Here is a 15224-nt window from a genome sequence, read left to right as displayed (position 1 = left end):
AGCGCCGGAGAGGAGAGACATCCAGGTGGGAGAGGCACTTTTGGAGGGAGGTCAGAGGGCACGAAGTTGTGCCTGCAGCAGTTGCCATAGTAACCGGGTACCGGATGTGGCGATCTTAGGATGCGACAGCCCTCTCTTCTCAGGCCTTCTGGCCCGAGAGCCTATCCACTCTATGGCACACTGTGAAGAACCGGTTGTGGGTTTTTTTCGGTGAGAGGAGAAGAAAGAAATTTTCTTTTTAAGCTTTTATAGGAACGCAGCAGAGGGAAGGTTTGAGATTGCCGCCACGCCTGGCAGAGACTGAGGGAGGCAGCTGGTGTGAGAATGCGGCCGCACAAAAGCCCCCTGCAGCCTTCCGGAAGTGAAATGGCGGGAGCCTCAACCTCACTGTCCACCGCCCCCCCGGAAGCGGAAACAGAATCCCAGCGTGCCCCTTCCTCACTGCCCTCCAAATCCCGCTGCAGCCATTGCCGCAACCACGATGCCGAAACGAAAGAAGCAGAATCAGCAGCAGCAGCCGCCGCCGCAGCAGCCCCAACTGCCAGAGCGGGAAGAGACTGGAGATGAGGAGGATGGGAGTCCCATTGGTGAGGAGCCCGGGAGGGGTGTGCACATGCCTGTCAGCCGGTCAGGACGAGGGGTTAGGGGCTGAAAAGGTGCGGGGGAGGGGGCTCTAACGGAAGGAGGAAGGGCGCACGCGTTGGGGCGGAGGTGGGGGCTGTCCGGGATGGAGCTCTGAAAGAGTTCTCTTACTTGAACCCTCAACTTCAATCTGGCCCCTAAAGCTTTCTAAAGAAGGCAGGGGAGAAGATAAAGAACTCGTGTGCGCAGCCGCAGAATGGCAGGGGAGAGGGGGCGTAGAGAGGTTGCAGATTTCGTTGACTGGGATGACAATTTGTGGCCATACTTTCACAGGGAATGTGAAAGTGCAGTCTTCTCTAAAACTACTCCCGGGCAGGGCGAGGGGCTGGTGGGGAGGGAAGGGAAGCTATCTGATTGGCCGGCAGTTAAAGAGAGGGATTGGATTATCTCTGGTATCTCTGAGATGATCTGGATAACAACAATGGAAAGGAAGGAGATGTAGGTAACCTTCCCGCGTTATCCCCCTTGACTGAGTCTCCACTTTTGGCAAACCCTGAAAATGCTTTGCGAAGGAAAGGGCAGATAGATGGGGTGAGAATTCTTAACACCCTTAAGAATATACCTGGCTTTACTGGTTGGATTAAGAAATGAGTAATAGAAGAAAACCATAATAAGAACAGGATCATCAGTCCTTTAGTCCATTCTGATGACCATGTTTTCATGTCTACTCTTAGGACCACCCAGCCTTCTGGGCCCTCCCCCCATGGCCAATGGAAAGCCTGGTGACCCCAAGTCAGGTGAGGAAGAAGGGGCCCCCAATCTTTTGGTTAGTTCCTGGAAAAGGGAGTAAGGGAGGGAGTGAAACTCAGAGAGAATATATCCTTTAAAATAAAAAAAAATCAGTGATTCTGTACCTAAATGAATGGAGAGATGCTGTATACTCACAGTTTGAAAAACTCAATGTTGTAAAAATGTCAGTTTTTCCCAAATTGCTCTATAGATTCAGTGCATTCCCAGTTAGAATCCCTATAATGGTTTTGTGGAAGTAAACATTCTACATTATTATTTGGAAATGGAAATGCACAGGATCCGAGTGAGACAATGCAAAGACAGTCTTGAGGTGGGAGGGCTTACTCTGAATATCAAGACTTAATGTAAAGCTATAGTAGTTATGACAGTGTGATACTGGCACAAGCATAGACATTTAAATCACTAGGACAGCATAAAGAATCCAGTAAAAGGCCCACACATATCTGGACACTTAATTAATGATGAAGACGAAACTGAAATAGTGGTTTTTTCAGTAAATGATGCTGGATTAATTGGACTTTCATGTGAGGGAAAAAATGAAATTTGATCTATTCGTACCATATACAAGTGGCTTATAGATCTAAGTATAAAAGGTAAACAAATAGTTCTAGAAAATAAATATATTTCATGGTCTTAGAATGGATAAGAGTCCTTAAACAGACAAGAAATACACACTAACTATAAAGGAAAGATTGATAAACTGAACTACATTAGAACTTACTATTAAGAAATTAATAAGAAGCCATAGAGTAGAAGATACTTACAACAAATATAACCAATAAAGAGCTCATATCTAGAGTATATAAAGAACTCTTTCTAGACAACCTGTTAGAAAAATAGGCAAAAGACAAGAACAGCCACCTCATAAAACCTGAAATCTAAACGGCCAAAAACACAAGAACAAGAACTCAATCGTTAGTCGTCAAATAAATGCAAGCTAAAAACACACCGCTTTGAAATGGAAAGCCTTGCACACTGTTGGTGGGATTGTAAAATGGTACGACCACTGTGGAAAACAGTATGGAGGTTCCTCCAAAAATTAAAAATAGGACTACCATATAATCCAGCAATCCCACTTCTGGGTATATATCCAAAAGAATGGAAAGCAGGATCTTGAAAAGATATTTGCCTTTCCATGTTCATAGCAGCACTATTCACAATAGCCAAGAGATGGAAGCAACCCAGATGTCCATTGACAGATGAATGGATAAACCAAATGTGGTATATTCATACAATGGAATTTCCCCAAAAAGGCAGAAAATCCCATCACGTGCTACAGCATGGATGAACCTTGAGACCATTATGCTAAAGGAAATAAGCCAGTCACAAAAAGGCAAATACTGTATGATTCCACTTGTATGAGGTATCTGAGGTAGTTAAATTCATGGAAACAAAGTAGAATGGTGTTTGCCAAGGACTGGGTAGACAGAGAAAAGGAAAGTTATTTAGTAGCCATAAAGTTTCACTTTTGCAAAATGAAAAAGTTCTAGAGATCTGTTTCACAACGATGGCACTTGACTTAACAGTACTGAGATATACACTTAAAAATAGTTAAGATGGCAGATTTTTTGTTACATGTTTTACCACAATTGAAAAAAAAAACACCACTTTTCACCCTCATCAGAATGGCGAAAATGAAAAAGATTGACAATACAAAGTGTGGTCAAGACTATGGCACAGCTGCTGGTGGGAGTGTAAATTGGTACAACCACTTTGAAAAAACAGTTTGACTTTATTAAACTCGAGCATACATGTCCTCTAGGACCCAGCAATACCTCTACTACATATATACTCAAGAAAAATGCAAACGTGTGTGACAAAGACATGTATCAAAATGTTCATGGCAGCATTTTTCGTTATAGCCCCAAACTGGACTCCACCCACATGTCCACCATCAGTAGAATGGATAAATAAGTTGTTGTGTGTGCATGCAATGGGATGCTACACTGCCATGAAAGTGAACGAACTGCTGCTACAGGCAACCTGGAGGAATCTCACAAACACCATGTTGAGCGAAAGGAGCCAGACACAAAAGAATGCAGACTGTATGATTCCATTTATGCAAAGTTCGAAAGCAGGCAAAAACTAACCTATGGTGCTAGAAGTCAGGATAGCGGTTACCTTTGGGGAGGAGGGTGGAATAGTGGGGGCGGGAGGGCCCAAGGGGGGGGACTTCTGAAGCGTTGATTAGGCTTTATCCCTTCACCTGGGTGGTAGAAACACAGATATGTTTACTATGGTGATAACTGAGTTGTGCACTTAAAAGTGGTGTATTTTTGTACGTATATTGTACTTCAATAAAAAGTTAAAAAAAAATCAGGGCTTCTCTATCAGGATTAAGCTGGCCACTGATCACCTTTCCATCTCTCTCTCTCTCTCTCTCTCTAGCTCTTCACAGAGGTCCTCCGGGATCAAGGGGACCAATGATTCCACCACTACTGAGTCTCCCACCTCCTCCCCGGGGCAGAGGCCCAATTCGGGGAGGCCTAGGCCCCAGATCTGGCCCATATGGTCGTGGTTGGTGGGGAGTCAATGCTGAACCTCCTTTTCCTGGACCAGGCCATGGGGGTCCTTCCAGGGGAGGCTTTCACAAAGAGCAGAGAAACCCTCGAAGGCTCAAAAGCTGGTCTCTTATCAAGAATACCTGTCCGCCCAAGGATGGACCCCAGGTTATGGAAGGTGAGGTCCTTTGTTGATGCCTGTACACATGTAATACCCATCACTCTTAGAGTGACTTAATTCCCAGAATGCCCGTGACTCTTCTCCTTTGGGCTATCCTTTGTCCTTTTGAAGTAGGAGTAGCCTTGGATGTTTTTTCTCCCAGAAGAAGCACCACCATTCCAAAATATCTAGAAATGGTAGGGAGTAGGAAATCTGACCACCCTCTCTTTGCTTTTTGTTACATTTGTGTTCTTTCTTGCATTTTAAACTGTTTGATTTTCACTTGTTCACAGACAAATCCGACCGCCCTGTCTGCCGACACTTTGCCAAAAAGGGCCACTGTCGATATGAGGACCTCTGTGCCTTCTACCACCCAGGCGTCAATGGACCTCCTCTGTGAGACTGTGCCTTCCCATCCAGGCTGGAAGGAGCCCTCTGTGACCTAGCGGCCATATATTTCCCTGTGGCCCTGTGATGGCTACTGTGAGGCTGTTCCACCCACCACCCTCAGTCAGTGACGCCCACCCCCATCTGCCACCTCCCCCATTTGGGGTCCAGAGTTGTGTTTCATCACTGGTGCGCGGTGTGCACTATTTCTGCTGATCCAGCCTCCAGAGACTCGCCTTCAGGACCCCATCGTTGCTCCCTTCAACTGCCTCCTGGATCCTCTTCCCCTCGCCAACTGACTGCAGAACAGGAAACCTCTTTGGTGCTGTTTCTTGTGCATCTGTCCACCCAGCCCCATATTGCCCTCAATTCCTGAGAGGCCTGGAGCAGTTTCCTACCATTCCCTTCTTCTAGCTGCTTGTTTTAAGTCCTTTTTATGTGACACCCCTCTACCCCCAATGTTGTCAGCTGCTCTGTGAAACTCACCAGGTTGTCTGACCTGGGGTCAAGTTTGGATGACTGGTACAGAGTCACTCCCTGAAAGGCCACTCCCTGCTTTTGGATTTCGTAGTTTCTGCGTCAGTAGCATGATCCCCACCGCTATGGTCTGTGATCACTGTGCTTTGTGAAACTGTACATCCCCTCGTAGCCTTCCTCAGTGTCTGTGGCTATTTTCGTGACTTCCCAACACTAGCGTAAGTTTTTCTGCCAAAATGAATGAGGCTCTTGGTGCCCTCTAGACGTTCCCCACCTCCCAACCTGGGAGAATTGTGCAACTTTCCACAAGACTGCCTCCCTGGTCCTCCCTATTCTTCTGGTGTCAGTTTTTCTGGATTCAACCCAGGCCCGTGAGATGTCCCGTGAAGTCTCTGATGGGCCTGCCCTATCTCCTCTCCAGCCCTTTTCAGTTAGACTACGTCATGTGAGGCCACCAGCCCTTTCATTTGAATTCTGTGAATCTCCACCTGGCCTGCCTTTGGGTGGAACCTGGACAGTACTGTCGCCCTTTTCCAACCCTCTTCCCCTACATCCCTGGTACTGGTTGTTTTCTGTGAAAACGGCAGTGAACAGGTTCAGTTTTGAACTGGCCCTGAGGAAATGGGTCAGAAGTTGTATGGGCAAGAGGGAGGGATGAGAGCCGTTGGAGAACTGAGAATGAATTTTTTTTCTTTTTAACGTTTTTTTATATTAGTAATAAACGCAGTGGAAACAAGCATTTTCTTTAATCCCTGTGTTCCAGTCATCTCTGGAAGTGCAGATGAAGCTGTTCTTGTTGGAGTTAGTTTATTCATTTAGTTCATACACAGTGATGGAAAAAGGCAAAACTTAAGTTTCTTCCAGTCTGAAGGAACCAGTGGGGTCCCCTTAACCGATAGGCGTTAACCATACCAGGCTGCCTTATGTTCAGGGGTAAAGTTTTGACGGAGAAAAGAAAGGTCAGGTACCTATGGAGTAATATTTTAAGCATTTTACCTGTGTTTGTAGGTTTGATATTTATGGAGTGGCAGTGACAAAGCAATCTTTCAGCAAATATTTGTAGCGTGCCTGTGGGCCAGGCAATAGACTAGGCACTAGAGATAACTGAGCCCAAACCAATCAGTTTTAAATATAAAGAGGGAGACATGTTTATGAGAAAATCAAATAGGTGTAAAGTTACACATGTCAAAAGTGCTGTGGGGAAGCGAGACGTGATGAAAGGGGAGTATGTAATAAAGGATGTCTGGGAAGATCACAACTGAGCCAAGTGCTGAAGGACAAGCCGGAGGTGAGGTGGGAGAGTGTAGTCCAGGCAAAGATGTTTGCTAAGAGACCAGAAAAGGGAGGTAAGGCAGGAGGAGGAGGAACTGGACCACACAGGGCCTTACAGAACGTAAGGATTTGGATCTTAAGACAGAAGGCTTTGAGGGGTGCTAGGCAGGTGAGTGTCATGGATTAGATTGGTTTTTTCAAAAAGGTCAACTCAATGTACAGAGCTGGCCAGGCTTGGAAGTGGCCAAGGTTACTTCAGTAGTCCAGATGAGTTGTGATGGTGGTATAAGCTTGGGCAGTGGGATGGGAGGAAAGTGGACATAAGAGATCAAAATGAAGGTATTTTAGGTTTTTTGGGGTAGTTCTGGCTTGCATAACTAAGTGCCATTTAAAAAGAAAGATGTTGGAAGAAAACAGGCAGAATGCCACTAATTTGCTTTTGGAGTGGTTGAGTCTGAGCTGCCTTTTAAGACATCCAAGGAGAGAGAGAAAGTAGATAGTTGGATATACAGATTTGGTATTCAGATTAAAACTGGAGACATAAATGTGAGTTACCTGCTTTTAGGTTGTGGCTGAAGCTGTGAGCATGGATACATTGATTCACTTGGTGAATAGTAAGCACCTTCTATGGCCCAGTTTATCACATTTAAGTTCAGTTGTAACAGAAACCAAAATTAGTCTTAAAGCAAGATAGAAGCTTATATCTCTCACAAGTCAATAGGTAGATAGTCCAAGGCATATGTGACAATCATGCCACAAGGTCTTCAGATGTTCAGAAACCCCCTCCCCTCTCGGCTTTTAGCTCCACAGTCCGTGGGGTCAGACCCTCCTATTCACAGTCCACAGTGAAGCTCTAGCTTGCTCATCCATGCTCCGAGCCTCAGGATGGAGGAAGGGCAGAGGACACCAGCCATCTTGGAGGGAATTTCCCCAAAGCTAGCACAGAGCTCTTCAATTTATATGCCACTGGCCGTAACAGTCCTATGGCCAATACCTAGCTACCAGCAAGGCTTGGAAAAGTATTCTATTCAGGCAGCCATGCGCTAAGCAAAATATTGGACTTTCAGCAGGTGAGAACTTTAGGGTCTGATAAACATCCTCTACCAGCCGCTCCCTGCTAAAATTTGGTGATTCAATAGAGAATAAGACAGTGAAAGTGTCAATGCCCTCCAGCCAACAACCACCAGGGCACACCTGTAGTCAAAGTTGAGTTTATTAACTGCAGAGGTTATTAAGAGAGGGTTGGGAATGACAGGATTAGGGTTTATGTCAGGTGATTTGGGGAAGGTTCAAGGAAATGGGGAATTGTTCTGGACTGGGTGTTGTTAGGAAGTCGGAGCAATTCTATGATTGCTCATCTTAATAAAGCTCATCTAGAAGAGGGGAGGAATGAAATATGGCTAAAGGAGTATCTGGTAAAAAAAAAAAAAAAAGCAACCATCTTCCATTTTAGCGAGAGAGGGCTGTTTAGTCTTTATGCTTTTGCACAGCGACCTTGTTTTTGTCTGTGCTTAGCCAAGATTACGAACTCTGTCTGACTTCATCATGGTCACAGAATGACCTTGCCTGACGTTGGTGTTCTGTTTGATTGTTTATGTTCAATAGGAGAGCACCATGGCCTGGAAGTGAGCGCCAGGCCAGCTCTTAGCAACACCAAGGCCTGGCTGTCAGTGTCAGCCCAGTTCCCAGTTGTCAGGAGCTGTTTTTCTCAAAAGTAAACAAATGAGTAATTATAGATCGTGACTAATGATAAGAAGGAAATAAACGGGATACTATATGGAGAATAATGGTTGGGGGTGCTTCTCAAGACTTGGTGGTTAGTATAGACCTTTCCAAAAAATCTAACTGAAATCACCTGGGAGGAGAATGCCAAGGGGGGAGAAGAGAAGGCCTAGGACTTAGCCTTGAGGAACGCTGACGTGTAATGGCCAAGTGAAGAAGCACAAGGATGAACCTAACAGGGAGACTGAGGAAGGGTGACCAGAGAGGCTGGGAGAAATCTCACAATGTAGTGTCCTGGTTGCCCGCTCTGTGTCAGGGACCACTCTCAGTTTATATACATTGTCTTATTTAAGCCTCACATTCATTCAGTGAATACTTTAGTGCCTACTCTGGGCCAGGGACTGTATTAGGGGCTGGGGATATACCAGTGAAAAAGACAAAATCCCTGCCCATATGGTGCTTACGGTCTATTGAGGATGATAGACAATAAGTACATGTATAATATAATCGAGTAATAAGTACCCTGAAGAAAAACAAGGTGAAGGAAAAGGCTGGAGGGCGACAGTTTGAAGAAAACAGGTCAATACTACGATTGATAGGGCTTCTTTCAGCAGGTAACATGAACAGAAGCCAAAATTAAATGAGAAAGCAGCCATATGAATATCTGGATGAAGTGCATTCCAGGCATAGGGAACAGCAAGGACAAAGGCCTTGAGGCAGGAATGAGTTTGAGGTGTTGGAAGTAAAAATAGAAGACCAGTGTGGCTAGATTGGGGGAGATGAGATCAGGAGGTTCAACAGGGACCAGTTCATACAGTGCCCCAAAAGCTGTGGCAAAGCATTGGGATTTTATTCTGAGTGTTCTGAGCGAATGATTTATATTCTAGAACTGCCACTGACTGTAGGCATGAAGGATGGACTAGAGGATGGCCGGCGACAGGGAGACCAGTTAGGAGGTTACTTCGGTGGTCCAGGGGAGAGAGATGGCGGCTTGGTCTGGGGTAGAGGTGGAGAGAAATGGGCAGATTTGGGATATGTTTTACAGTCTCAGTTGATGGCAACTCCATCTTTCTAGTTGCTCAGTTCAGAAACCTTGGAGTTATCCTCAATTTTTTGTCACACCTGACATCCAATTCATTAACAAAACCAGCCGGCTCTTTTTTCAAATCTATCCAGAAACCAGCCCTTTTCACCACCTCCACTACTGTCACCCTGGGTTGAGTCACAACCACCTCCTATCAGGTCTCCTTGCTTCTGCCATTCCCCCTATCCCACACCCCTGTCTGTTCTCAGCACAGCACCCAGTCATCCCTTTAAAACATATGTCAGGTCATGTCACTCCTCTGCTCAGAACATTGTAATAACTTCTATTTTAGTTGAGAGTAGAAGCCAAATCCTTAAGATGACCTAAAAGATCCTTCTCAGTCCAGCCCCTGCTTTGCTCTTCTATTCTCCTCTCCATCGCTCATGCTTTGCTCACTCGCGGCACTCCACCCACACTGGCCTGCTTGATGTTTGTTCCTCATATATCCCAAGTATACTTCTGCTGTAGAGCATCACTCTAGCTCTTCTTATTGCCAGGAAGGTGCTCCTGGAAATCCATGTGGCCAAAATTCTCACCTTCTTCAAGGATTTGCTTGAATTTCACCTCACTGAGGCCTCCTGAACACTCTGTTTAGTACTACAACCTGCCCTCCTGATACTTTTTTTTCCTCTCTTTTTTTGAGGAAGATTATCCCTGAGCTAACATCCATCACCAATCCTTCTCTTTTTGCTGAGGAAGATTGGCCCTGAGCTAACATCCTTGCCCATCTTCCTCCACTTTATACGTGGGACGCCTACCACAGCACGGCTTGCCAAGCGGTGCCATGTCTGCAGCCGGGATCCAAACTGATGAACCCTGGGCTGCCAAAGTGGAAAGTGCGAACTTAATCACTGTGCCACCAGGCTGGCCCCGCTCCTGATACTTTTTACCTTGATCTATATTTTCTTTTTTCCATAGTATTATCTCCCCTGCTAGAAATGTAAGCAGAGAACTTTATTTTATTCAGTGATATCCCAAGAGCTTAGATGAGTGCTTGGCACATACTATGCACTCAATAAATATATTTTTTAATGAATGAATGAAGCAGACATGGCTTGCTGATGAGGAAGAGGAATGGAAAAAGAGGATGACCTTTCAGTTTGGGCCCAAGTAACTGGATGAAAGGTGGTACAATTTCTTCATGTGGAGAAACCTGGAAGAGATGCAGTCTTGAGTAAAAACAACAGCTCAGTTCCATGTGTATTAATTTGAGAAATTTATTAGAGATCTCAGAGAGGATGTCCAATAAGCAGTTGGATTTGTGAATCTGAAGTTTAGGGCAGAAGTTGGGCCCAACAAGACACATTTGGGGATCTTCATCTGTTATAGAGGGTATTTAAACTGTCATCTATGCCATCTATAAGCATCTATTGCTTAGTCATGAGATTTAGGTAATAAGTCTAGATAAAGAAGAGTATCAAGGGACTGGCCCCATGGCTGAGTGGTTAAGTTTACGTGCTCCACTTCAGCGGCCCAGGGTTTCACCAGTTTGGATCCTGGGCACAGACCTAGCACTGCTCATCAAGCCATGCTGAGGTAGCGTCCCATATAGCCCAACTAGAAGGACCTACAACTAGAATATACAACTATGTACTGGGGGGCTTTGGGGAGAAGAAGAAGGAAAAAACATTGGCAACAGATGTTAGCTCAGGGCCAATCTTAAAAAAAAGAAGAAAGAGTGTCAAAGAATAAGCCCCAAGGCACTTCAACATTTAGACTTCAGGAGGAGAAGCCAGGAAAGGAGGGAAAAGAGAGCAGCCACTGAGATAAGAGGAAACCTGCAGAGAGCAATGTCCCTGAAGACAACAAAGGAAGAAGGGAGTGACCATCTGTATCAAATGCTTATGGGAGAGTGAGTAGGATAAGGGCAGAGAACAAGCCCCATTTTGCTGACCTTGGCAAGAGTGGGTTCAGGCAATGGAGAGGACAAAAGCAAGATTGTAGTAGTTTAAGGAGAGAATGGGAGCTGACAGAGCTATGGGAGCATCTTGCTCCAACACCTATTAAATGGTAATGTTAGAAGTGCAGTCAAATCTTCATTGTGATTATGGTTTAATGGGTGTATATACGTAAGACTTATCAAAGTGTACACTTTGCAGTTTATTGCCTGTCAATTTATTGTATGTGCAGTTTATTGTATATAATTATACCTAAGTAAAGCTGTTACCAAAAAAATAAAGTGAACCCAAGCTCGTGATTTCTGTTTATTAGGCTAGAGTTCCTCGTTTACAACTCTTACAATATTGTGACATACCTCAACGCTAGACCCACAAGGTCTATTCCTGAGTCGATGAACTGCGCCTATCTGCTCTTAACCAGATGTCAAGGGCTGGTAGAAAGTAGCATCCACTTTAAAAAAGAAAAGATGCCTCCATTCCTTCATACTAGTCGCAAATTACTATGTTCAGTCCTCAGTCACGCGGCGTCACGGAGTCACCAAGTCGGGGTTCCCCGACCGTCATAAACGCTTTGCTGACTCGACAAGAGCCGGCAGCCCCGCCCCGTCACTGCAGGCCACGCCCCCCGGCAGAGCCGCAGGCACGCCCCCGAGATGACGGCGCGGCGAGCACGTGCACCTCCCGGGGGCGGGGTTGGCCTCGTGGGCGTGGAGAGCCCGCCCCGTTCGGGCCCCACGCTACCGGAAGCGGAAATAGCACCCGGCTCCGCCAGAGTAGTCGTAACTGCAAGCGCGATGCCGAAGGGGCCAAAGCAACAGCCGCCGGAGCCCGAGTGGATCGGGGACGGAGAGAGCACGAGCCCCGCCGGTGAGGCTGGGAGGCAGGGAGGGAACGAGAGAGGGAAGAGAAGAAGAGACGGAAGAGTGCTTGCGCCTTAGGAAAGGGTCACGGGGCGTGAGAGTGACCGGGCCGTGCGGGGGTACTGCGCATGCGTGCTGTGGGGCCGGGAAGAGTTTGCCGCGGCGGGAGTGGTTTAGGCGTGCGGGCGAAAGAAGAGGTGCCGCGGTGTCGCGCACGAACTTTGCTGGGACTGGGCAAGAGACGAGGAAGAGCATATGGTACCGAGGGAGAGATGGGGAGAAATGAGACAGTCCTCTTTTCTTTATTGGACGTCTTTCCACCACACTAGATTCCACATCCCGCAGGATTGCATAAGCCATGCCTCGGCCTCCTACCCCACCGCCTGCGCGCGCGTGCGCGCTCACACACACCTCGCCAGCCCGTGATCCCACCTACTTTTCAAGAGAGTGTGACTCCTTCCTGGGCTCTCTCATAGAACATATCTCTCTCAACTAGAGCAAGAGTGTAGATGCTGGGTGTTGGAATGGGCGTTAGGGTTTATTTAAAAGTGGCGAATTTTTGTTGGGTACGTATTTTTTTTTTTTTTTTTTTACTAAGCACTGTATATACGGTGCTTTGGGGAGGGAAGGAAAAAAGTATGAAGACTGCCCTTCAAAGGGGAGGTACAATGGACACAAATAATTACAGTAGGTGCACAGTGACTAATTTTACAAGCATTTATTGGATGTCTACTTTATACTTGGTGATGTGCAGAGGACTTGGAAATGTGGCGATAAAAGATAAGCCTTGCCCTCATGGAGCACCCAGTCTAGTGGAGGGGACAGAGGATTAACCAGACAGTAGTTGACAGAGTGTGATGAATGTACCTGAGAATTCTATGGGACTCGAGAAGAGAGGAGAGGCATCTACTCAGACAGGTAGGGTAGGAGTGTCCGCAGAGCCGCCCAGGAATATGTGATAGCTGAGTTTATTCTCAAAGGATCAGTATGAGTTGTAAGGGGCAGAGGAAGAAGTTTATGTGAAGGTAGAGACATAGATGAGCCTGTCTGGTTTCCAGTATCAGGTGACTAGTGTGATGGTGTTGGAAAGATATACAGGAGACGGATAATGAAAGGCTTTATATGCTATTCAAGTTTAATCCTAAGACATTGAGAAGGAGGACCCATTGAAGTGCATAAGGAATGATAGGGTCAGCTCGCGCTGACAAGACTGAGCAGTGAAGGATGACTTGAATTGATCAAGACTGAAGACAGGGAGCCCATTTAGGAGGCTCTGGCAATGATCCAGGTGAGAAGTAGCTAGAGAGTAAGCCAGGGCAGCGAAGCCTAGAGAGTTAATATGGAAGTAACATTGACCAGAACTGGGACCGACTGAATGAAGGGAGAAGAATTGAGGATGACACTCACTTAAGTACCTCAGTGGGTAGTGGACTTACTTGAAAGAAGTAATGGTCTGTAGGGTGAGGAGTGGGAAGAGAGAAGGGCAGCTTTTGAATGCTGAGCTGGAGATTTCTGGGGAATTTCTAAGAGGAGATGACGAGGAGAGAGCTTGTTAGTGACTGTGGAGCGAGCTGTAGACCGGAAGTAAAGACACAGGCGGGTGTAGTTGAAGTGTTGGCTGTGGAGGAGTCCCCTAGAGAGTGTTTGCAGATTGAAGCAAAAGAGGGCAGAAGATGGTAACCCAAAGAACCTCGACAGGTAAGGGAAGTAAGGTAGGGGAGGAGGCTGAGGAGATGAGACTGAGAAAGGCGAGCAGCCAGAGAAACTGGAGGCAAACCAGGAGTAGCAGGGTCCCTGAAGTTAAGTAACTACAAGAGAGGAGAACTGAAGGATGAGGAGGTAGGTAGCGTGGAATGTTGCAGAGAAGTCAAGCAAAATTAGGACTAAAACAATACTTTTTGGGTTGCGCAACTAAGGGGACAGAGGCAACTTTGGCAAAAGTATTCGTTAGGAGATGATCCCCACATCAGACTGCAGTGTGTTCAGAAAGGAGTGGGAGATGAGGAAGTGGAGCTAGTGTGGGCTGTGCTCTGAGACTTGGTGAAGATAAGGATAGAAAACAGAAATTGGAGGAGAAGCTGGTAAGGTGAAGGGAAGTGTTTTATCTGGCTTTGAAGTAAGAAGCAGGGCTGGCCCAGTGGCGCAGTGGTTAAGTGCCCATGTTCCGCTTCAGCAGCCCAGGGTTTGCTGGTTCGGATCCCAGGTGCGGACACAGCACCGCTCAGCAAGCCATGCTGTGGTAGGCGTCCCATATAGAAAGCAGAGGAAGATGGGCACGGATGTTAGCTCAAGGCCAGTCTTCCTCAGCAAAAAGAGGAGTATTGGCAGTGGTTAGCTCAGGGCTAATGTTCCTCAAAAAAAAAAACAAAAACAAAAAGTAAGGGACCATAAAGTTAGAAGCAGCTTAAGTGTTGTACTGAAGGGGAGGAGCTTTTAGAAGAGGAGATGGAAGATACAGCATAGCTTCAGCCAAACACAGGCTTTTCCTCTTCCTTGGTAGTGATACTTTCTCGCAATTTCACGTGTGCACAGGATTTTCCTCTCCGTAGGTCAGGAGGATCAGAGTGATATTTAAAGGAAGGCGAGATGGTGTGATTGTGTTAGTCCTTGGGGAGAACTTAGTGTCTGGGATGAATCACTCCTCGGTGTTGTCACGGTGAGCTGAGCATGTCATTCCTTCTGGTGTACTGCCATGGATTGTCCTTAAAGCCTTTAGGAGTAGACTCCTTGGAATAGGATATAAAGCCTTTCGTTATTTCTCCTGCACATCTTTTCAGCTCCATCACGCTGGTCACCCAATACTGAGATCAGATTTTGAAATGTGTTCTGGGTGGAGGATACAGATTAAGCAAAGACAGACATAAGTATGCCTGGGACTTAATCAGGGAGCGGGGAGAAGCCAGTGTCCAGAACATAGGGGTGGATAGGGCAGCAGATAAGCAGAAAAGATAGTCTAGGGCCCTTTTAGTCTGTGAAGCCCTAAACTATAGAGATTGTCCTTCGTTAATGTCCGGTTTTGGGCAGAGTAGATGCTCAGTAAAACTTTACTGAATAAATGATTACTATGGACTACGTGGAATTATGGTCTGAAAGTGCTTAATGTGATAGGTAGTAGAAAGCCTTTGTTTTGTTTTGTTTTGAAAGCTACACGCTTACAGGCGTGCTTTTGGATAGAATTGGGTGGCAGTAGATGGCATGATCTGGAGGAGAATATGACTCTGGCTAGGCCTAGACGTGAAGGCAAATCGTGAGGGTGCTGGTTGCCTCCCAGGCTGATGTGGGGAGGGAGAGAGGGAGTTAGGTATAGCCCCCCGCCTTCAGGAACACAGGGCTGGACAGAGGGAGGAGCTGGGATCTGTTCAGTCAGTAAACTTTTATTGACTTCCCACTTTGCTCCCTGGGAACACAAGCTAAACAGTCTCTCAGGTCCCTGTCTGGGATGACGGACTGGTGCACAGACAGTTAGGTATA

At 46.4% G+C, this 15224-nt stretch overlaps 2 protein-coding genes across 5 annotated transcripts in view; both read left to right on the top strand.

The window, feature by feature from the left end:
- Positions 1-455: 455 nt before the first annotated feature.
- Positions 456-5654, top strand: PRR3 (proline rich 3). Of its 3 annotated transcripts, XM_046640302.1 has the most exons (5): positions 456-587; positions 1317-1379; positions 3255-3437; positions 3781-4071; positions 4347-5654. In XM_046640302.1, the coding sequence occupies exons 1-5, from the start codon at positions 482-484 to the stop codon at positions 4451-4453; spliced, it is 750 nt and encodes a 249-aa protein (XP_046496258.1). In that variant the 5' UTR covers positions 456-481; the 3' UTR covers positions 4454-5654. The 3 variants fall into 3 exon arrangements, with proteins under 3 accessions (XP_046496258.1, XP_046496259.1, XP_046496260.1); XM_046640303.1 differs by lacking the exon at positions 3255-3437; XM_046640304.1 differs by lacking the exons at positions 1317-1379; positions 3255-3437 and having other exon boundaries at positions 462-587.
- A 5997-nt stretch (positions 5655-11651) lies between these two features.
- ABCF1 (ATP binding cassette subfamily F member 1) overlaps positions 11652-15224 on the top strand; it is a 13500-nt gene continuing 9927 nt past the window's right edge. The window contains exon 1 of one of the 2 annotated variants that reach the window (XM_046640471.1): positions 11652-11760. In XM_046640471.1, coding sequence (XP_046496427.1) covers positions 11688-11760 — 73 coding nt within the window. In that variant the 5' untranslated portion in view covers positions 11652-11687. The remainder of the gene's footprint in view (positions 11761-15224) is intronic. The other variant, XM_046640472.1, reaches the window with a different exon arrangement.

Source organism: Equus quagga, chromosome 15 (genome assembly GCF_021613505.1).
Source record: "Equus quagga isolate Etosha38 chromosome 15, UCLA_HA_Equagga_1.0, whole genome shotgun sequence".
NCBI lineage: Eukaryota > Metazoa > Chordata > Mammalia > Perissodactyla > Equidae > Equus > Equus quagga.
This window is presented reverse-complemented; position numbering and strand designations above follow the sequence as displayed.

Excerpts from the sequence above, each read along its gene's own strand:
- PRR3 (XM_046640302.1), top strand. The coding sequence starts at position 482 with ATGCCGAAACGAAAGAAGCAGAATCAGCAGCAGCAGCCGCCGCCGCAG. Across the intron at positions 1,380-3,254 it reads GCCTGGTGACCCCAAGTCAG|CCCCAAACTGGACTCCACCC; the intron begins GTGAGGAAGAAG and ends TTTTCGTTATAG. Across the intron at positions 3,438-3,780 it reads GACACAAAAGAATGCAGACT|CTCTTCACAGAGGTCCTCCG; the intron begins GTATGATTCCAT and ends CTCTCTCTCTAG.